The sequence below is a fragment of the Tremella mesenterica genome, assembly GCF_000271645.1.
Source record: "Tremella mesenterica DSM 1558 unplaced genomic scaffold TREMEscaffold_8, whole genome shotgun sequence".
Classification (NCBI taxonomy): domain Eukaryota; kingdom Fungi; phylum Basidiomycota; class Tremellomycetes; order Tremellales; family Tremellaceae; genus Tremella; species Tremella mesenterica.
Window position 1 is genome coordinate 946179 of NW_006711232.1, and position 21197 is coordinate 967375.

At 45.4% G+C, this 21197-nt stretch overlaps 7 protein-coding genes across 7 annotated transcripts; 3 read left to right on the forward strand and 4 right to left on the reverse strand.

Annotated features, from left to right (window-relative positions):
* Positions 1 to 7286: 7286 nt before the first annotated feature.
* On the reverse strand, positions 7287 to 7959 carry TREMEDRAFT_63622 (uncharacterized protein; the record flags this gene model as incomplete). Its single annotated transcript, XM_007005789.1, has 3 exons — positions 7287 to 7333; positions 7354 to 7882; positions 7945 to 7959. 3 exons carry the CDS (start codon positions 7957 to 7959, stop codon positions 7287 to 7289), a joined length of 591 nt encoding a protein of 196 aa, XP_007005851.1.
* A 1027-nt stretch (positions 7960 to 8986) lies between these two features.
* TREMEDRAFT_63623 (uncharacterized protein) lies at positions 8987 to 9765 on the forward strand (the record flags this gene model as incomplete). The annotated part of the gene is made up of 3 exons (XM_007005790.1): positions 8987 to 9165; positions 9207 to 9264; positions 9619 to 9765. The coding sequence occupies 3 exons, from the start codon at positions 8987 to 8989 to the stop codon at positions 9763 to 9765; spliced, it is 384 nt and encodes a 127-aa protein (XP_007005852.1).
* Positions 9766 to 11756: 1991 nt separating this feature from the next.
* On the reverse strand, positions 11757 to 13509 carry TREMEDRAFT_32321 (uncharacterized protein; the record flags this gene model as incomplete). Its single annotated transcript, XM_007005587.1, has 5 exons — positions 11757 to 11942; positions 12224 to 12309; positions 12471 to 12673; positions 12796 to 13142; positions 13405 to 13509. 5 exons carry the CDS (start codon positions 13507 to 13509, stop codon positions 11757 to 11759), a joined length of 927 nt encoding a protein of 308 aa, XP_007005649.1.
* Positions 13510 to 14048: 539 nt separating this feature from the next.
* On the reverse strand, positions 14049 to 15853 carry TREMEDRAFT_69380 (uncharacterized protein; the record flags this gene model as incomplete). Its single annotated transcript, XM_007005885.1, has 6 exons — positions 14049 to 14183; positions 14382 to 14560; positions 14635 to 14800; positions 14942 to 15185; positions 15477 to 15563; positions 15717 to 15853. 6 exons carry the CDS (start codon positions 15851 to 15853, stop codon positions 14049 to 14051), a joined length of 948 nt encoding a protein of 315 aa, XP_007005947.1.
* Positions 15854 to 16864: 1011 nt separating this feature from the next.
* Positions 16865 to 17815, forward strand: TREMEDRAFT_69381 (uncharacterized protein; the record flags this gene model as incomplete). Its single annotated transcript, XM_007005886.1, has 4 exons — positions 16865 to 16939; positions 17166 to 17263; positions 17469 to 17511; positions 17612 to 17815. The coding sequence occupies 4 exons, from the start codon at positions 16865 to 16867 to the stop codon at positions 17813 to 17815; spliced, it is 420 nt and encodes a 139-aa protein (XP_007005948.1).
* Positions 17816 to 18021: 206 nt separating this feature from the next.
* On the reverse strand, positions 18022 to 19160 carry TREMEDRAFT_24045 (uncharacterized protein; the record flags this gene model as incomplete). Its single annotated transcript, XM_007005558.1, has 5 exons — positions 18022 to 18055; positions 18188 to 18272; positions 18541 to 18628; positions 18795 to 18843; positions 19093 to 19160. Coding segments are annotated over 5 exons (324 nt in total), but the record flags the coding sequence as incomplete, so codon positions are not given.
* A 420-nt stretch (positions 19161 to 19580) lies between these two features.
* TREMEDRAFT_32307 (uncharacterized protein) lies at positions 19581 to 21169 on the forward strand (the record flags this gene model as incomplete). The annotated part of the gene is made up of 4 exons (XM_007005586.1): positions 19581 to 19800; positions 20008 to 20092; positions 20410 to 20630; positions 20793 to 21169. 4 exons carry the CDS (start codon positions 19581 to 19583, stop codon positions 21167 to 21169), a joined length of 903 nt encoding a protein of 300 aa, XP_007005648.1.
* Between the last annotated feature and the right edge of the window lie 28 nt (positions 21170 to 21197).

Below are 21197 nucleotides of genomic sequence, written 5' to 3' on the forward strand. Positions count from 1 at the left end.
ATTGGATAAAAGAAGAACATCGCAATCCGGAGGAAAAACAACTCTCAACCCCTAGTCAACCACTACCAGATACACAGCTGTCACACACAATATACAATGTGTCTCATCAATCCCCACAAGCACCCTTGATGAGGGCGCCTTTTCTGACAACTCATCCAACCTACCCTTACTCAGCTCAACCCATCACAAATCAAACCATATCAGTCATTGTATTGGCTGAAGAGTTATCTGGGTCAAAACTCTCAAAAAAAACCAAGAGCAGTGGTCGACTTAAACGTTATGAAACCAAGGTGAGAACATGGACAAGTCCTTATGAAAGGACTTCAACAAGACCTGGTTCCTCAAGTAGTTTCAACCAAGACCATACTCAACCAGTACCCTCCCTTCAATGTGTAACTGATCGGACTCATGTGCAGACACCAACATCTCAATTGACAACCTTCTGTCCGGGAGGTCTGCTCATCATGCTTCCTGCTCCAACCATGCTACCGGCTGAAATCCTTGACAATCTCAAAAGTTTCCCAGAAGGAACCCTAGGGGCATGGGTTAAGGCAGAACTTTGCAGTGTCAGGGTTACAGAGTCAGAAACACTGCTCCGTCTGCTAACTGAGTTTGAAGACTTGTGCTCACTAAAGGCTGATAGGAGATTCATCGCATTGAAAGGTAGTGAGGGCTTGTGCCTAGTCGATGGAAAAAGTAATTCATCACGCAGGAGACGTGTTACGGAGTAACAACGAATCGAGAGAACTCCATTGAGTTTGACGGATTAGGAAAGAGAACGGCGAGAGTTGGAGGCAGTGCTGCAGTAGGTAGGGACGGGTTTTCCCTTTTCGAGATTTCCCCACTGGGTTTGCTCAAAAGCGGTTTTTCACCTGTCCGAGTATGTACATAGACGCTTGCAGTAGGACTGAGGGGAGGACACGGACACCTGTAGACAGTATATAGTACAATCAGCAAAGTACCAACTTTGCTGATTCTTCAATATCATTCTTTGGCTACATCGATTGCAGAGGAGACACGATCCATCACATAGCACCAGAGACACATAGATTTCCACGAGACCTCCATCGAGTTCGACCCAACCTGCGACCTAGTCATCGTGTTTCCAGTACCGTTACATACGCGCCTTGGGTCGAAGTGGAGAGTATTGCATGCTTACCAGAGGGAAAGCGCGGAAAATGATACCGGAAAAAGAGGAGTTGGAACAAGGGCTGGTCCCAGAGGTAGAAATGCCAACAAGTTCTTCGAGAAGTACTATTTCACATGATCTCACTTCTACCACCACTACCCCAGATCCGCTGAATGAATTATCGCAGCAGTTGTCACAATTATTAGCCATTATGACGATGCAACAAAAGGAACAAAATGCATTAAGGGAAGAACTGGCTACGATCAAGGCTGACCGACAGAACCAACAGCTAATCACCTCAAAAGGGGCAAGTTCGATCGAAATCGAAGAGAAAAAGCCGTGTGTGGAGCCAAAACTTACCAACAACGAACGAATAGGAAGAACCAGGTGTGCGGACCCACCTACTTTCAGTGGAGAACGAGGGGAATTGGACAATTTCCTTGCAGCATGCCACATGAACTTCGGATTCAAAGGGGCAGAGTACGCCACCGATCACAGAAAGATCCTGTTCATGTACGGTTATCTACGGGGTACTCCTCAAATGCTCTTAACTCCGGCCATAACCAACCCAAGTATATGGAGTTCGACGGAATGGCTAGAGACATACGATAAATTCATTCAACACTTAAGGACGCAATTTGGGGACAGCAACATGGCGGGCACCGCTATGCGGAAACTACAAGAGCTACGACAGACCGACACCGCAGCAGAATACTTTGCAAACTTCGAATTATGGTCAACTCATCCCGGAAAGGTACCTGATGCGATGAAAATCGCATCAGCCATACAGGGCCTGAAAGAAGAACTACTGAAAGTGGTAGTGGTGAATAACACCGACCCTCGAACCAAATCGGATTGGATCTACTTCAAGCAACACATAATAGGAACCGAGGAGAATCCACGGATGGCTGAAACAATGATTGCAGCAAACCGATGGGCGGCTAGGCGTAAAAATGAAACGACATGGATCCCCTTACAATTGAACTCGACACGATTGGATAGTAATCTGTCGAACTGATTGTATAGAAGGCATCGACCAGAACGCATCACCCTGTGCAACAAAACCCGCATTCGGGTGGTAGAGGACCACCACCAGGTGGAAAACCAGGGATGATGAATTTTGGTCTACCAAATGACCCTCCGGTCACTTGGACAGAGGACGGAGGACGCCTCAGTGAGAATGAAATGACTTGGAGAAGGGAGAACTGACGCTGTCTCAAGTGTAGGAGCCCAGAACATTATGCCAATAACTGTCCAAATGGAGGAAACGCGAGGAACAACATTAGAGGATCCCCAAACCCGCATGGGTCACCAATTCCTAGTGGATCGAACTCAATTCCAACTGGATCCAAAGGGCCATTAGTTCGAGGAATGGCGGTGACCTTTGAAGAAGAGGGAAACGACTACCTGGCCTAAGTGATGCAACCACTTGCGGCCAGGATCTAACAGAATCGCACAAAATTCAACTACCAATAGATCTTAGTAATGACTCGGCTATAATATACATAAAAATACAGGCAAAAGAAGATACCCTACAATTTGGAATGTTAATTGATACCGGGGCTACCGGAAGGTATGTACAGCCGGCCTGTCCATTATACCATCTATTCGCAAAGAGACAGTATCAGGAACCACGGAAGATTAGGTTCCTCGATGGAACAACCGCGACGTTAGTAACCGAGTATGTAGAAGCCGAATTGGACCTAGGAGAAGGACTCAAGATTGCGACTCGATTGGATGTAATGGCATACGAAGGCCCTGAGGTACTGGTGGGATCGGACTTCTTAAAACAGTTCAGGGCAAGGATCGATTGTGGAAAGGGATTGATCGAGTTCGATGGAATCGGACAGGATAATGGTTGGAAGTATCCAAGATTGGAGGAAGGATTGGTAAGAGGAACAGCATTGGAAAAAGGAGAAGATGAAATGAGCGAGGAGGAACTACGACAAGTCATACCGACACAATGGCACCAGTATCTAGAACTATTCAAAGTGGAGAGAGCAAGAAGATTACCACCAAGAAGAGAATGTGATCACGAAATCGAGTTAACACCAGGGGCAGAACTGAAGCCGGGCCCAATATATCAACTAGACGAACATGGGGAAGCATTCCTAAAGCAATGGATCAATAACGGTTTGGCCAGCGGCCATTTACGAAGAAGCAAATCACCTTATGGATCTCCTGTATTCCTGGTTCCCAAAAAAGGGGTGATTCCCTATTGAGTGGTAACGGATTATCGGGCGCTTAACAAGGTAACCATCAAGGATTCATACCCAATGCCACTCATCTCGACACTACTCGATCAGCTTCAATTAGGAAGGATCTTCACCAAATTCGATTTGAAAGGAGCCTACCAGTTAGTCAGGATAAAGGAAGGAGATGAACATAAAGCTGCCTTACGGACAAGATATGGCAGTTTCGAGAGCACGGTACTAAGGGATGGGTTGTGTAATGCACCAGCCACCTTTCAGAACTTTTTGCAAGACATGTTTCACGATCTACTTGACGAAGGGTAAGTAGTTTACATCGACGACATTACAGTATACTCCGTCACGATTGAGAACCATCAAATAGTTGTCCAAAAGGTGTTAGATCGACTACTTGAAAATGATTTAGTTGTCAGTCCGAGGAAATGTGAGTGGAGTTCAAACGAAGTAAAGTTCCTGGGGTATGTAATAGGACACGAGCGGATCGAAATGGATCAAGAAAAGGTGAAAGCTATTCTAGAATGGGGAGAACCCATGACAGTCCGGGATACTCAAGTGTTCTTGGGCTTTGCGAACTTTTATCGAAGGTTTATCAAGGGGTTTTCGCATATTGTGGGACCTCTCACACGATTGACCAGGAAAGATCAAGCTTGGAACTGGACACAAGAATGCCAAAAGGCTTTTGACAATCTAAAGAAAACATTTACCACAGCGCCAGTACTTCGACATTTTGATAGAACCCGACCAACTTGGATTGAAACCGATGGGTCCGACTGTGCAATAGGCGCAATAGCGTCTCAAAGATTCCCTCACCCATCAATAAAGGGGACCACCGAGCTTCACCCGGTTACCTATTGGTCTCGAGCAATGACACCCTGCGAATTAAACTACACAGTGGGAGAGAAGGAACTGCTAGCCATTGTGGACTGCTTGGTAGCATGGAGACCATACTTGGCCAACAGTAGTGATGTCATAAAAGTCATCACAGATCACAAGAACCTGGAATACTTCCAAAGTAAACGACAACTGAATCGAAGACAAATGAGGTGGCTGGAAATATTAGGAGACTTCAACATAGAGATCACTTATCGACCAGGTAGTAAAAATGGGGGAGCAGATGCTCTAACTAGAAGAGGGGATTATCACCCGGGAAGAGGGAGTAGTAAGGACCCAGACCTAAACAAAGGTAACTGGCTACAATTGCTACCAACATACAAGCAAAGTGGATTGAATTCGATAGACTCAGAAGCCAGACACATAGTAAGAGGAGCAATCCGGGAAGACTCATTATTTGGACTCATCAAAAACGGACTGAAAGACTCAGAAGACATAGCAAACATACGACGACTAGGACTACAAATGACACAGACACATAGCACACACGACACACAGAGCACACAGGACACACAGAGCACACAGGACACACAGAAGACACAGATTAGCAACGAGACACCAATACTATCATGGACACAAAGCGGATTACTCTTGTACAAAAACAGAGTAGTCATACCAGAGGGACAAGCAAGATTAGAAGTAATGAAAGCAAGACACGATTCGATATTAGTAGGACACCCAGGAAGAGATAAAACTATCACCTTAGTCAAAGAGGATTATTACTGGCCACATTTGGACAATTATATCGCGAAGTACGTAAAAGGATGTGAGATCTGTAATCGACATAAGACTCATCGACATCAGCCATACGGACATCTAGTCTCTTTGCCAGTACCCACACTTCCGTGGACAGATATCTCCATGGACATGGTAGGACCTTTACCGAAATTGACGGAGTTTGACGCAATTCTAGTAATAGTCGATCAACTAACCAAGATGGCTCAATTTATTCCATGTACAACCAGACTAACAGCAAACAAGGTGGCTGACATATACATCAAGGAGATCTTTTCAAAGCATGGAGTACCTCAAACAATCGTATCAGACAGGGGAACTCAGTTTACAGCTGAGATTTGGAAGGAAATATGTCAATTCCTGGGAATAAAAAACCTATATTCAACTGCATATCATCCTCAAACAGACGGACAGACTGAACGAGTAAATTAACAGATGGAAATCCTACTCGGGATGTATGTGAACTACAACATGGACAATTGGGATCAGCTTCTACCGATTGCTGAGTTTGCTTATAACTGCTCTCCACATAGTAGTCATGGTTTGTGTCCATTTGAAGCCTGTTACGGCTATGTGCCACACTACGACATCCATTCGCACGATATTCGATCAAAGTCAAACAAGTTGGAGAAGAAATGGAGAGATATGGGAGAATTACATGCGGCTGTTCAAGAACAGGTCAGGATGGCTAATGAGATTAGTGGGGAATATTACAACAGGAGGCATAAAAGCATTCCAGAAGAATTCAGAAAGGGAGAGCAGGTACTACTGAGTACAAAGTATCTTACGACGGAACAACCCAGTCGAAAATTAGAAGCAAAATACATTGGCCCTTTTAAGATCATGAGGAAGGTTGGGAAAAATGCTTTCGAATTGGATCTACCTCCATCAATGAAAGTGCACAATGTCTTCAATGTCACGCTGTTGGAACCATATCCTAGGGACATGATACCAGGTCGACAGGTACAACCTCCACCACCTGTAGTAATAAACGGCCAGGAGGAATTCCATGTGGAAGCGATTGTGGACAGCAGAATTCAACAAGGAAAGGAAGAATTCAAGGTAAAATGGTGAGGATACACAGGGAATGCGGCCTATGACTGGGAACCACGAGAAAATGTAGAGGAGTTGGCCGTTTTTGGTGAATTTCTGGAAAAGAGGAAAAGGGACCCCAGAAGAAAGTGAGAATTCGATCAAGATCAACAAAACTGGGTCGGAAATGAATGCATACACAGGAAATATAGCTACAAATAGGGAAACATAAACACACTAGAAGTTGGAAGCGGTAGAATTGGCTCGAGGACGACGGGCCGAAGCGGGAATACGAATGACATTGCGGGGGAGAGGAGTATGGGGAGAAGAGGAGGGACCGGCAACTGGCTGGGAGGAATTCAATCCAGTAGGATCACCAGAGGAGGTGAGATGATCCAAGGTTTCGGAGGGAGAGGGAGGAGTATAATCGGAAGGAATGAGATGGAGAGATTTGTAGAGACCCAGATGTACTGGGGGAAGAGGAAGGAGGAGGGAGGAGAAAAGATGAATGTAAGCGGAGAGTTGGGTAAGAGAAGAGGATTGATCCTGGGAAGAGAGGGATCGATATCGGGCCGAAACAGCACAGAGTTTGTGCTCCAGGACGAAGGTAACCTTGGAAGTGACGGTCTGGGCTCCAACAGTAATACCCTTTACATCAACATCGATCAAGTTCGAAGGAAGAAGATAGATACCTCGCAAAATTTGGACTCGGGAGTGTTGGTTTTCACCAAACACTTTGAAGTTCCCTTCGCAGAACACTCTCCACAAACACCACCAACTGAATTGCATCAATATCGAACAAGTAGAGTAGGAAGACTCACGAGGACCAATACAACCCACACGAAAATCTTCCCCACCATCAAGGCGACGCTGGAAATCGGAGCAAAGCTCACCCTTGAGACGGACAACAGCACCATTCTTGTTGCGAAGTCGCCAACCTTGGGCCAAACGATCGAGCTAACAGTTAGAAATCGGTGGAATTCGGAAGAGAAACGACTCACAGCATTCGTAAACCACTTAACAGTAGGATTGATGGCGCCAGTCTCGCGAAAACGATCAAGGGCTTCGTCTTTCAGAGCCGTACGAACAGAGGAGAAGGTCTGTTAGCCGATAGAATCGGGCCGGGACGGCCGAACCGCCGTTAGAATTACCCCTTCCGTCGAATATTTCTCCGTTCAACTTATCCTCTGAACTTTATTCGATCGTCTCTGGTTTTATGCGTGTGAGTGGAATGTGATAAGTATAGAGACATGTAGAATTGATGCATGCTCTTTTTCCCCTCTGTATTATCATCTAATTATAAGCGTTAACAAGGTCATTTTGGCCCAGAGAGTAGCTGACGGGTCAGAAACGCACAGAATTCTATAGGAATCTCACCAATTTCCGAGTCTTTTCGAGCGTCCAGAACCTTAACCAGTTCATCATTGACCGGAACCTTACGAGGGGTGTGAAAAATGATTTCGAGTTCATGGGGAACCTCGACAAGTCCCTCTGAATAATCAGAAGGTGGCACAGGGGACTTATTACCAGGAGAATTTTGATTCTCAACGATGGTGCCGTGTTCGGATTCGACGGACTTGGCGGGAGATGGGTTCTCACCAGTAGCAGATGGTCCAGCACCCCCTTCGAAGTCGATATATTGCTCGATGACCTCGTCATCGAGAAGGGACGATTGTTGATCGCGAGAAGGACTGGATTGATATCGATCCTTAATGGTGTCGAGAGCTCTTCGAGACGCATCAACCAATGGAGGTTGAGAGAGAACGGGCGCTTGGGAAGTAATCCTCATTCTTTTCGTTTGACGCATGAGAAGCTCGGGGTCCACGTCAGGTAGGATTGCCGTAGTAGATGCTCGAGTTCGACGGGAGGGGGTAGAAGGAGACAACTAATCTCGTCAGCCAGTGAGAAATGGGAGGATATACATCGAATTCGAAAGGAATTGCTTACAGTACGCTTAGACATGCTCACAGGCAGGTCAGAGTTGGAAGGATGCTCTAAGAGATAAGTAAGATATGGATGGATAATGATAGATAAGTAAAAAGAACGACAAACAAGAGAAAAAGAGGGAATGAGGAGGAAAGAAGAGAGAGAGGTGGGAAAGAGACTTGGTCAGTAATTTCTCGATCACATTGGAGGTCCGTGCGGGTGACGCGTTTCATGGCAACCGTCACACTAGCGTGGGTGTGACGTCAGGGCGCACCAAAGGTGTCTCAGAACAATCCATGTGAATCACTTGGTTACAGGTTTCAGGATCCTCGGCAAGGATCCTTGAGACAGGGGGGGAAACTTGTTACGGAGTAACAACGAATCGAGAGAACTCCATCGAGTTCGACGGATTAGGAAAGAGAACGGCGAGAGTTGGAGGCAGTGCTGCAGTAGGTAGGGACGGGTTTTCCCTTTTCGAGATTTCCCCACTGGGTTTGCTCAAAAGCGGTTTTTCACCTGTCCGAGTATGTACATAGACGCTTGCAGTAGGACTGAGAGGAGGACACGGACACCTGTAGACAGTATATAGTACAATCAGCAAAGTACCAACTTTGCTGATTCTTCAATATCATTCTTTGGCTACATCGATTGCAGAGGAGACACGATCCATCACATAGCACCAGAGACACATAGATTTCCACGAGACTTCCATCGAGTTCGACCCAACCTGCGACCTAGTCATCGTGTTTCCAGTACCGTTACACATCACTCCTGACACCTACCTCTCAGACCCTCGTTTCCTATGGCCAAAACATGTTCAAGACACATTTCAGAAGTTGTGCTCCGATTCTGATTTTACCTGTAGAATAGTCCTGGACAATGATGGGAGGTACATGATGGTCAGTACTTCTGACCCCACCCAGGCCCAGGAACTTGGGGTCGATCGAAGGCTCGATTTTATCCAACCCGGTGAACAATGTGGATGAACTTCTGCTCATATCAGTGGTGACTAAAAACTCTAAAACATCATTGAGCTCATGGGGGAGAGGCTACGTTACTAACCATGGTAAGGAGTTCCATGAGGGCCTATGCACATCTTAACACCCTTGGAAACACAAAGGCACTGTCGGCATACTACAATACCCCTGGTATGCCTGCAAAGCTACAGACTATAGCAATGGCTATCCTGTGTCAGAGTGCTTTTGATGCTGTAGATTTCATCAGACCAAGGCAACAGTTCAGGTCAGCACCCAAGGTACCCACCCAGGCTAGCAGAAATACAGCTGCCTGATTTGGCAAGACAGGCAAGTAGTCTTGAAGGGACTGAGACAAGGTGTTTGTGTCAGCAAAGCAAAAGGATGACATGAGTGATGATATGCAATGATGAGTGAGATGTCAACCTCTGTACATGCATTGTAGAGCTCAAGTGCCCTCTGCAGACATTTGTAGCCCTCCAAGTGAACATCATGTCCATTCTCTGTTTACTTATAATTAGATGATGATACAGGGGGGAGAAGAGCATGCAGAAATCCTACATGTCTCTGTGCTTATCATATTCCACACATTTGCAGCAAACCAGAGGCTATCAAGTCATGTTCATAGGATAGTTTGTGGAAGGGGAAATAATTCCACCCACAGTTTGTAATAAGACCTGTCCCCAGTAAAAGGAGAACGGGGAAGTCCCTACCGGGATAGGTGAGACCGGGAGGGGAACGGGAACGGGTGAGGTGGAGTACAAGTCTGAGTATGAACGATACTGAGGAAACCGTCTTAGGTACCCGTGATCCTGACGAGTTGCCGCAGAAAGTCTCTGTATGGACACAGGTGTTAACTTATTATTAGGTGATAATACAGAGGGGAAAAAGAGCATGCATCAATTCTACATGTCTCTATACTTATCACATTCCACTCACACGCAGTAAACCAGAGAGGATTGAATAGAGTTCAGAGGATAAGTTGAACTGGGGAAATATTCTACGGAAGGGGTAATAATCTAACGGCGGTTCGGCCGTCCTGGCCCGATTCTATCGGCTAACAACAGGCAGCTTCATCCGACAACTGCTACATCTCTCCTCTTTTTTTCTACAGAGGATTGCTATTCAAAGGATCAGTGCATGGAGAACATATGCTAGATAAGAAACAAGCGAATCAACGGTGGTATACAGTATGTACTGTACTCTACAGTAGAATCGCACGGACCATGACCAACCCATCTTTCGCTTGAATCGTGACCGGATCAAGACACTTTCGATGGTAATTACCACTTTGAGACCGGAGCGATCTCCTTTGTTTCAATTGAAACCCAGGAAAACTCAGCTTTCTCCCCTCTCATCTATATTAAGGTTGATTCTCTTTCACTTTGAACCACAAGTTGGAAATCTTTCACATATCTCCTCTCAATTTGTTCAATATGAGCTGGCAAGGAGATCCTGGTGACATTTTCCAACAATCCTATTACACTGACCAACAGCGTGGACGAGCACGGCCAGGAGGGGATGAATCTCATACTATGCGCGCGGCAGTCTCTCTGAGCACACTTTCCAATTTACCACCATCTCTTGACCAACCTGAGTGGGCCTCTCCATCAACCCCATTAAACTTTGACTCATCACATAGCCCAGGAAGTGGCTTGAACAATAGCTCTCCAAACACCTTCCGAATCGAAGACTGGATTCAGGACTGTGAGCCTACCTCAACCAATACGGGAGTCCCTCATTCTAATGATGGGCACCATGTTGTAGATGGGGTAATTGGAGGTGTCACGGAATTTGGAATGTTAAATCAGAGCCAACCAAGTTTTAACTCTTTCACTCCGTTCCACGACACATCATTGGGGGATCAAGTAGGTCAAGAGATTGCCCCTTGCAGTACAAGTATCAATGAGGGTCCCCAGCAAATGTCCCGGGACAGCTACACCTCAAAGGCGGCCTTTCAGCCAGAACCTTTGGTCAAGTTGCCTCATGACCCTACAACATCGGTTCAACCACTTACGGCATCAGGCTCCCATCCCTTCATAGGTCCGGAAAGAACTCCACGACACCAAGGGCCGCGCAGGACCCAATCCGTTTTGCCAGGAGCACCTAGGAAGGGTAAGATTGGGTCCGGCTCCTCCCAAGACAATGGATCTTCAGGGAGTAAGACCAAATCCAAAGGATCTTCTAAAGCCCCTATGTCACCAAGTGATTGGCCAGAAGAGGCCCAACGTAAGTATGAAAAATTATGTCGTGATTTCACCTGCAGAATAATCCGAGACAATGATAATAAATACTGGTTGGTCAGTAACTCTGACTCTTCCAAGAGACAAGAGATCACTACGTCTAGAGATGTGAATATTCCCCCACTGGGAGATATCAGTGAGATCTGGAAACTGGCAACTCTAAAAGAGGATCTGTCTGGTTGCATAAATAAGCAAGGAAAGAAGGGACAGGAGGTTCTGATGAGAAGCATCATCAGGGCCTGCATACACCTTCACGTGTCTGGTACCAGCACTTTAGCCAAGGACTACTGCACGACCCCCAATGTTGCTGAATCGCTGAGGAGAACAGCAATGTCTTCTCTTTGTAATAGTCTGTTTGACAGAACAGTACCACTCATGGAGCCAAAGCGCCTCACATTGCACCAAGATACTCACAGTGCGTCTAGCAGGGATACTGTAGAGTGATCTGAACAGGGCATTTCTGTCAGTGGACCATAGGAAGAAGAGAATAGTGAGGATTTAATGAATGACAGAGATGCTGACGGACTGTATCTTCATGCATTGTAGAGCTCACACGCCCTCCAAAGAGAGTTGGAGCCCTTGAAGTGAAAGTCACGTTCACCCCCGTTCCCAAATTCTAGAACAATCCCGCATATTCGTCTATTACCGCAGACCTCCTGCTTTCCATACTGACTAAATCCGAATTGGATGGGAAGGGGACGTCGGGTTGGGCAGGAGGGAGTAAAGATGTATATGGAGATAATATAGCGTCAAAGGCGGCATCGGAGGAGGGGGACAAGGAGGTGACTGAATGTGTCAATTTCTCACTCGATATGAAATCTCGCGCTTCCTCCTCTTATCTTTTAACCTTTGATCTCTCCTACTGACACATGCTTGGATTGTTAGGCAGATCTAGCTGACAAATTTCCGTACTTGCAACCTGAGCCATCTTCTGTCAAGCCCTATTTGACTGATTGTCACGCCCAAGGTGAGACGGGTAAGATATGAGTTGTGTGATTGATTTGAGCGATGAACATGTAATGCTCCATTGGTGAAGGGAGAGACTGACATGGAGAAGGAAGAGGAAAACTCACCCTGGTCTACCAAGGAAGGACGAAGCTGAGACGCCTTAGCCATACCGGCCACAATCAGACGTCGAATACCTGCAGCGTCCCGGGGTACTTCTTTCACTGGCGCAGGAGATGTAAGTGAAGAAGCCTGGATAATCAGCAGCAGCACGATTCAGGTGGCAATCCTTCTCGCAATTGTCCCCAGAGACTCGCAAGGGAAATAAGTCCGACGCAATATGAAAGTTGAACGTGAGAGAAGTAGTGAAATGGGTCAGAGGTACATATGAGATGAGCAAATCTACTCACCTCACTAGCACGTTTCCCGCTTGGTCCCATGACGTCCGTAATGAGCTTTTCAGCTGATCCGTAGGGATTGTTGATCTTGCCCAACGCCACCAAGACATCACCTTTGGTGATCATCCCACCTCTTCCCGTCCCTTGGATCTTGTCGATCTGAGCGGTCGTGAGAGAAGTCTCTTCCAATCTGATGTCAGTCAATTCTCCTCAATAGCCTGAATCATACGGTATCTTCTTATCTGTCTTTTACAAAGATCATAATCTCTCAGTCGCTGGCTGACTGATATCAGGACAAAAGGGTAAACTCACAATCTCGCTACGCCTGGGAACAACGGTCTCGAAGATTTCACCTTCTTGATTTCCACCTTTTCCACCTTCTCGCTAACATCCTCCTTTTTAACCTCTTTCTGCTCAGATCCCTTCGTCTCCGTTCTCTTCTCTTTAGGAGGTTCAGCAGTCGGCAGCCCACCGGATTTCTCCGGATCTTCAGGCGCGAGATCTGTTGGAATCTCTATACTCGCCAAATCGTCCCCTTCTTCAGCAAGAACAGCTATGACTTGTCCCACAGGTATTTTCGACGTTCCGGATTTAACGAGGATTTTTCCGAGAATCCCATCATCTTGAGCTTCGACGTCGATAGTGGCTTTGTCCGTTTCCTGCATGTCAGCTTTGATATACTCTCTTCGTTATTTTCTTCTCGCCATGTACTACTTCGATGGAACTTCTCTCTACATTTCCCATACCATCGCTCTCGATACGACCGGACTTCTCCAACCTTTCCATCTTTCATTCTGAACCTTCCTGGGCCCTCCGTTTTATGTGACTGACTATATCCAGTGATGAAGAAGCAGTGACTGAATTGACGTAGAGAAGAAGAAGAGGGAATGAGACGATAAAATGAGAATTGGCGAAACTCACAATCTCCAACAACACATCCCCCGCTGAGAACTTATCCCCTTCATTGAGTTTCCATCCGGCTATACCCCCTTCTGTCATAGTAGGACTCATAGCTGGCATCCGCATAGGTGTACTAGCATTTCTGAGCTGCATTGATCCTGTTTATTAGAGATATACATACTTGAAGAAGGTTGGACTGACGAGGTAAGTGAGCTCTGGTCCGTAAGAGAGGTCGAAGGAAAGAAGGTGGCCCCATGTTTGAGCTGGTCTTCAACAGACGTGAAAGCGCCGAGTCAGGGAGGTGTTTGTGACAAGGAGCTTTGCCAACAATGACACGAGGATAGGTGAGAGGGAAAGAGGGATGGTGATGAGAAGAATGGAGAAAAAGTACAAAGTTGAACAAAAGTCGGAGAGGTGGACGGAATGGACGGAAGTCCGAGTAAGTATGGGGAAGACCACGTGGCAGCAATTAAGCTTATTGCTGATGAAGTTTACTTACTTCTTTACTAATGAATTACTGATGAATTACTAATGGGTTACTAATGAATCACTAATGAATTACTAATGACATTAACATCTCGAACCGACCGGACCAAGAGCAGGACAGCAAGCATTGATGCATGAATGATATATGTATTCTCTATCCAAAAGTCCATATGATGTGATCAGGTAAAACCAGCTGGGTGATCTCTCAAGAATATCAAAACAGCTTCGTAGACCGTCCATGCGATAGCGCTCGAAGCTGCTTTTCTCGAGATACGGAGTGATGATCCTGAGAAGAAACCTAATAGCCCGCGGTCCTGCGTTGTCAGACGGCCCTCTCTCTCGCTACTTTACCATGCCGCCCGTCGAGGCTCACGGTGAAGAACCGAGATATTTTATCTGCATCGATGGAAAACAAAGACACCCTAGTCAAGTCACAACTGGGTTATATAATCTTGTGTCTATGTGAGGGATGGAGAGAGGGAGAAGAGAGTCAGAGAGAAAGACCGACATACACTGTATATCCTCCTGATCGCTCCTCTCAACGTTCCATGACCCACAGGATCAACTTGCATCCTTGTCTTCACACAATCAGCAGGGGAAGTCATCACCGTTGCGGCTACCGCAGCCAAAGCCCCAGACGCAGAATGAAGAGCAGCGTTGGGGACGTTCCATTCTGGCCTGATAAGTCGGCCTGTGTGTCAGCTAGGTGTCGTCTGAAGGGAGTATGACGGAGGTTGAGTTGGTGACGAATGGAAATGGACAAACCTGTGATGTCTTTTCCTTTCTCATAAAACACAAGGTAAAGTCCAGCATAAGGAGCATCCCTAGCTGCGGTAGCCGTGACACCTTGGAACAACCCCCTCACTCCGCTTGTCCCCCAGAGAGATCTAGCGGCTCCCAGTACGGAATTGTATTCCCCATATTTGGTAGACTGATGTCAGTATTGACTTTTAAGACTTCTCGACTCAAATCGAGCAGGTGAAAGAACCGAGCAAGAGTGGCAGCAGGGATATTCATGGAGGGGACAGGTAAGGACAGAAAACGAGAGATGAGAACGTGCGAGGATACTCACCTCATACCGTGCCTTGATAATCGTGACAGGATTCAGAACGAACCCCACCCCCGTCCTGGCTATAGCCCCCGCTATCAAGTTCCCCTGACTCGATAATCTTACCAAAGCTGATCTAGCAGAATTGGTTGGGGAAGGGTTAAATCCGGAACGATCTGAGTTGGTGATGGAGAAATAAGGAAGGGAAGAGAGATGTGTTCGGATGGAAGATAAAGTGTAGAAGTATATCGCGACGCCTGGGACGTTTCTAGGTGTTAACGATGACTCTTTCCTAAATGTTCCTGAGCGGACTTCTTCACCACCAACGGAGATATCCACGATCCGCTTGAAAGAAGAAAGTCATGACAAGAATGATTTTCTTGGAGCGAGATGCGAATCGCTATTTTGCTATCACTGGGAAAAGCCATGGGTTTAAGTGAAATAGTGAGAGTTTTGATCCGCCCATTCACCCAAGATGGAAGAGGAACTGAGTCAAGAAAGGGGAGAGAGTGGGGGAAAAGCAGAAAGCAGAGATGAGAAGAAGAGAAGACATACATACCGTATCAAAGTCGGTGTTGTACCTCTCCACAAACCAAAGATTCCATCGTCTTTCAAGACCACTTTCACAGTATCGACAATCTTACGTCTATCTGATCAGTCCCGTCCTATTCTTCACATACCGCCACGGGAACCAATCAGGAGAAAGGGTGAAAGGTTTATGCAAGGTCGAAATGATATCCCACCCGAGAGTGAAGTAGAAGGGTGTATGGAGGATGGTCACAGAATCAAAAAGACTTACCTTCTTCCATCTTCGTAATTCTGTTGTAACCTCGTCTTTAGTAAATCGAGAGGTTGGAGACATACAGCCGATGTGAAACCTGATAAAGCTCCGGAAGAGAGATGATGACTTGCTTTGCTTGGTCCTGCTTGTGACATTCTGTTTCTTGCCCCAGTGACTCTACCCTCGCAACTGGTGTTTCCTCTCCCTCGACTATTCGAAGGATGTTGGGTATATTGTGTGTGGTCGAGTGTGGGTTAAGCTTCAAGAGATAGACTGGCGATCAAGGGAATGTGTGCGGGAGAGGTTTGTCACCTGCACGGCTCCGTCCCCGGGAACTCGAGTCTATCGAGCTGGAAAGGTCGTGACTTGTGTGACTCGTCGCTCTTCAGACACAGACGATGATACTTGAGCCTGTCAACGACTTGCACAGATGACCGAGGGATAAGGAGATAGAGACAGAGAGGAGAAAGAGAGAGAGAGAGATGACTTAAGTGAAATGTTGATTTGATGGAATCGGTCGCCATCGGTCGATGACGTCTGGGCTCAAACTCTTTCAAACTTTCAAACTTTTCTCCTCTTTCCTCTATAACGCATTCAGATGAGCTTTCAAGTATGTCCTACCCTCTTAACAACCCCATAGAGTACAGAATTATTCATGTAAGGCTGATGAATAGGACAGAAGTCAAGTTCAATCTCTCCTAGCTCTTCTCCGATCTACACAAGATCCTTCTCCCAAACCTTCATCTCAAATCCCTCATTTTCCTTCTGGACCACAACACCTCCAAGGCGTTTCCTCTGACCAATCCAGTATCTATGTTCCATTAGACTACCCTAATGTTCAACATGTACCAAAGGACGAATCAGCTTTATCTCATCTACATAGATCTCTACAAGCTTATACTCCAATAGAGGATGAACATCTGCCTAGTCAGAACGAACTTGATGATTTACTCGCTTCTTTGAACAAACGTCCTCCGCCCACTTCAAAAGATTTAAACACTGCTTCATTGTCACAAAGTACGGCAGGACCTTCACGAGTGGTTTTATCCAGTGGGAAAGGAGAGACGCGAAAGAGAGGGGAAGCGGAAGATTTCTTTGATGTTGCTGATGAAGGGACCACTGAGAAGAAGGGAGAAGTGGAGAGAGGAAGTGTGGGATATGACGAGATGAGTTTCGTCAAAGCTTTACCGGTTTTGAGTGGGATGTTAGGAGAGGAGAGTTTTAGGATAGAGTTGAAAAAAGTGAGTTTGGAGGTATCGGTTTCATCAAGAGTACTTGGACGACCTTTATGCGTACATGAAGAGAAAGGTAGAGGGTAGACTTATGTGAAGGGCGAGAACGGAACTGAAGTGGTGAGGGAAGAAGAATGGAGCCTTTTGAGCAATGGGACGAAAAGAGTGGATTGCCCCGAGGGGCGATGAGAGTGACAATTGGGGAGTAGAGCTAGAGGACAGAGCTGATGAGTAGATGAAAGCTGAGCAAGACGGTTTAGAACGAAGAATGTGGGCGAAGAGCGAGAAGATCAAAGCGGATCATATGAATCGAATCAAGGTGGATAAAGATGTGTGAGTTCGTCATTCCTCCGACTAGAAGTATGAGTATCCTACACCCATCTCGTCCATCTCTCAATACGGACTTCTCATAATGGAGAGTCGAGAATCGACATATCATTGAGACCTACCTACGGAATTGAATAGCTAGTGTCACTCATGATTGTTGAAAACACTCAGTTACAAAATCATTGTGCATGGTCAAAAAACTGACACCCAGTGCTAGAATATCCCGTCGTCCCATCACACCTGAAAAAGAAAAGGTATGTGCTATCTTTTCGTACCTCGTCCATCACTAGACCAAGAATATCCAAGATATAGGTACATGGTTGATCACGTGCTGCGATCATGCTGATAATATAGGAATGGACCCTTCAACTACAAAACTCCCTTCAACAATTCTACCTTCATACTTGTCTTCCAGCGATGGACGGTCTTTCCAATCGTCAACGACAACGACTTAAAGATCTCGGGGTGCCTGGATTAGGTGATGGGGAATGGGATCGAAAAAGTTCAGAGAGGGTAAAGAGGATTATGGATGTTTTGGAAGGAGGTATGGAAGATTGATTCTGTTACACTCGGACTAAGGTGTAGAGTAGTTTCCTGATTTTGATGTGTATTGTTATAATATTTGCATGTTGTGACTTTACTTAATTCTACAAGGTCAGCTATGCCTTTCTTATCGCTTCTGGTTTGGACGATGGAGCAACGGAAGAAATGATGTATTCATAAGGTGGCCAGAGTTGAGTCAGATGGAAAGAAATGAGACAGACCTCTCTCCATTGATATGAACAATCAACGCATTTACTGAGATTAGTCAACGATTCATATAACGACTTGCTCGTTCAAGATCTCAGCGATCAGCGAGGAAAGGTAGGAAGGGTACCCAAGGGAACGAGAAAGAATGATCAGAAGTAGCATAGAAGGAGAAGAACTCACTAAAAGGTAGTCATGGGTTCATCAGCTGAACGGATTTGTAATTGTCGATAATAAGCTTTCCTAGCATCGCATTTCGGACAAGTAGCTGTAGTGTCAGCTGAACCACTTAATCTTCGTCTTCCGACCCACGACCATCTCACAGGCTTTGAATCAAACTCCACAATAGTCATATCAAAGTCTGAACGAGAAAAATAGTGTTTGCACAGAGGAGGAAAGTGAGTATCGCTTTCAATGGTATAAGTTTTGAAGATCATCGAGCGAGAGGAGTTGGTTGTCCAATGGAAGGGAAAATAGAGATGAGATTATGGGGGATTGACGAGAGAAAAAGGTCATAAAATGTAGAAATCACCCACCATCAATCTTATCCACATTGGCCCAAGCTTCTTTACCTCCTAAAACATCATCCACCTGTTTTCTCTTTAAATGCGTTCTCATTGATATCTACCATCAATTCAATTCATCTTCATCTGTACCTTCACACAATGTACATTGGACCATTATTCCACCACACATGAGGTATATGACTCCGATGGGAACAAGCGAGATGCCAGGGACTTTTGGGTTTTGGGACAAGGGAAGAAAAGATGAGGGGAGAAAGACGATATACCTGTTTACCGGGAGCGATGTTATACTTATATGGACATGTTGGACATATCCTAAAGATCAGCATTTACTTTTCTCTCCTGTCACCGAGTCAAGTCTCATAATATGTCTATTAAGTAAATCCGACTCCAAACTTATCTCCCAGAATCAATTCATATTATCGTTGGTCGTTAGAAATCTCCAAATTCTGAAGGGGGAAAGGTAGAGGTAAGGAGTGACACTTGTAGAGGGGAGAACGGCAGACAACGGTTTCCTGCGTGGTGCATGGTGCATGGAGTAAGGGAATTGAACGGAAGACTCACCAACACTTATCAGAATTATCTTGATCTCCAATGGTGAGAGCGTTACTACAATACGGACAGAATAACATTTTCTCAAGTGGTTTTCACTCCCCTTTCCTCCCCTTGATCTGTTCGAGATTTGCAAGTCTTTCGGTTTTCTCAAAATCTACTTTAAGATGGTTTGATACTTTTATGTACCTATCCTGATGAGATTCTGGGATTTTCAAGATGGTATGTGATTGTAACAAGGATGAAGATGATGATACGATGACAGGAAAGAACCACTCGTAAAGTTGTAGGAAAAGTGCACAACTTTTCGATCGAAAATGACTTTTGGAATTACCGCTTCTTCCCTTCTCTTCATCTTTCTCACTCAAAACTCAACACTAAATAATCTTCAAGATACCTGATAGCTGAACAAGGTCTACATTTACGAACCTCAATCGGTCTGATCGACTACTTACATACGATAATCACCCTTCAGAAGGAGACAAAAAGTACTAGTAGTTATGTCCACTATCAACCTTCGTCCAGTCATTACGAACGATACGAACCGTATCAGACCTATCCCTTCTCCTACTTTGTTATCACCATGGAAGTTCGATTATGCTTCTTCACCCAGTGGGAAGGATTTGAATTTGTTGATCATGTTTCATGGTTTAGGTCAGTCTTATGTAACCTTATCTCCTTTCAACTCATTTTCTCCAACGTCTTCATTAACACTTCTATGTTGGGGATCAGTCCGTTAGAAAAGGTCACTTCACTCTTGCGAGCCTCTTCTCAACCTCTCCATTCACTCCTCCATGCCGGGCATCAGTCTGTTTAAAATAGCCACTTTACTCTGGCTTACTTAGGTCTGGGAGGATTTGAACTCGATATGGAGGGGAAGGGGCAGGTTTGGCGGATGACCATATGGTTTGTCAAACTGATAGACAGGCGATACGAAACAACCTTTTTTCAATCTTGGAAAATCATTGAATCTTCCACATACAGCCATCTTATCTCTTCAAGCTCCTGATCCGTGAGTCTACCCAACTCAAAACAATCTCGACAAATCCCCCTTCCTCCAAATCACCATCTCCCCTGTGGTCTGTACTCTGGAGTGATGTCACAATGAGACTCTCTTTAAGCACCCTCTTCTTCCCGCCTTCAAAATTTTAATAAGATCAATCAGCCCTCCTACCACTATCCCAAGAGAGTTTTGGTTTAGCATGACCATAGATGTGGCGCTGAGAAGATTACATATTTCCAACTATCAACTTTCCACAAGCATAGATTCCAGGCGGGATCAAGGAAAAGGTTGAAAATGACGTAGAGTTAATTCATAGCTGATGACAGTATCCCACTCATGGAAAACCCATCTTATTCATGGTACGACACGTTTGATCCTTTTTTCAATCCTTTACCATCACCATCCCCTACCAAACATCTTTCAAGATTACTCGAATTACTTTCAATCCTCACTTCGACCGAACCACAGGGGTTGGGATGGGAAATGAATAAAATACATTTGTTCGGTTGGGGTCAAGGGGGAAGTATGGTCCTTGAGATCGGGTATGGTTTGAGGATGTGGAAGAGTGACAATATCATTCAAAGTGACATCACTAAGTCAACTTTGGATGTTACTGGTCTGAACCCTAGTCACCAAGTATCGTCAGAGAACGAAGTCATGAAGGGGAATAAAGTGGGTAAATCGAGTGACTTGGGAGAAGTAGTGGAAGAGAATGAGAAGGATGAGAATAAAAGGAAAAGTGAAAAAAGTGAAAACGTTCGATTAGGAAGTATAACCTCTATCTGTGCATCCCTTCTTTCACATCCTACGACTCAAATGAACCTTTCTACACCTATATGTCTCTTCACTCGAATCGATCCTCGTTCAGCTAAAGGTAAGAAAGAAGAATCAGTCTTACGTCGGGCGTTTAAAGTCGTACGGATCGTAAGACCTCTTACTGCTATCAGTCTGAGAAGAGTTGACGGAGAGGGAGGAGAAGATATGCCTAAGGGGAAAGAAGAATGGATGGAGATCATGAGGTTTTGGGGACAAGTTTTGTATAGAGAACAAAATTGGGGTGGAGAAGTTTATGAAGTTGTCAGATGATCTTGGCCATTGACAATTATCTATTCAA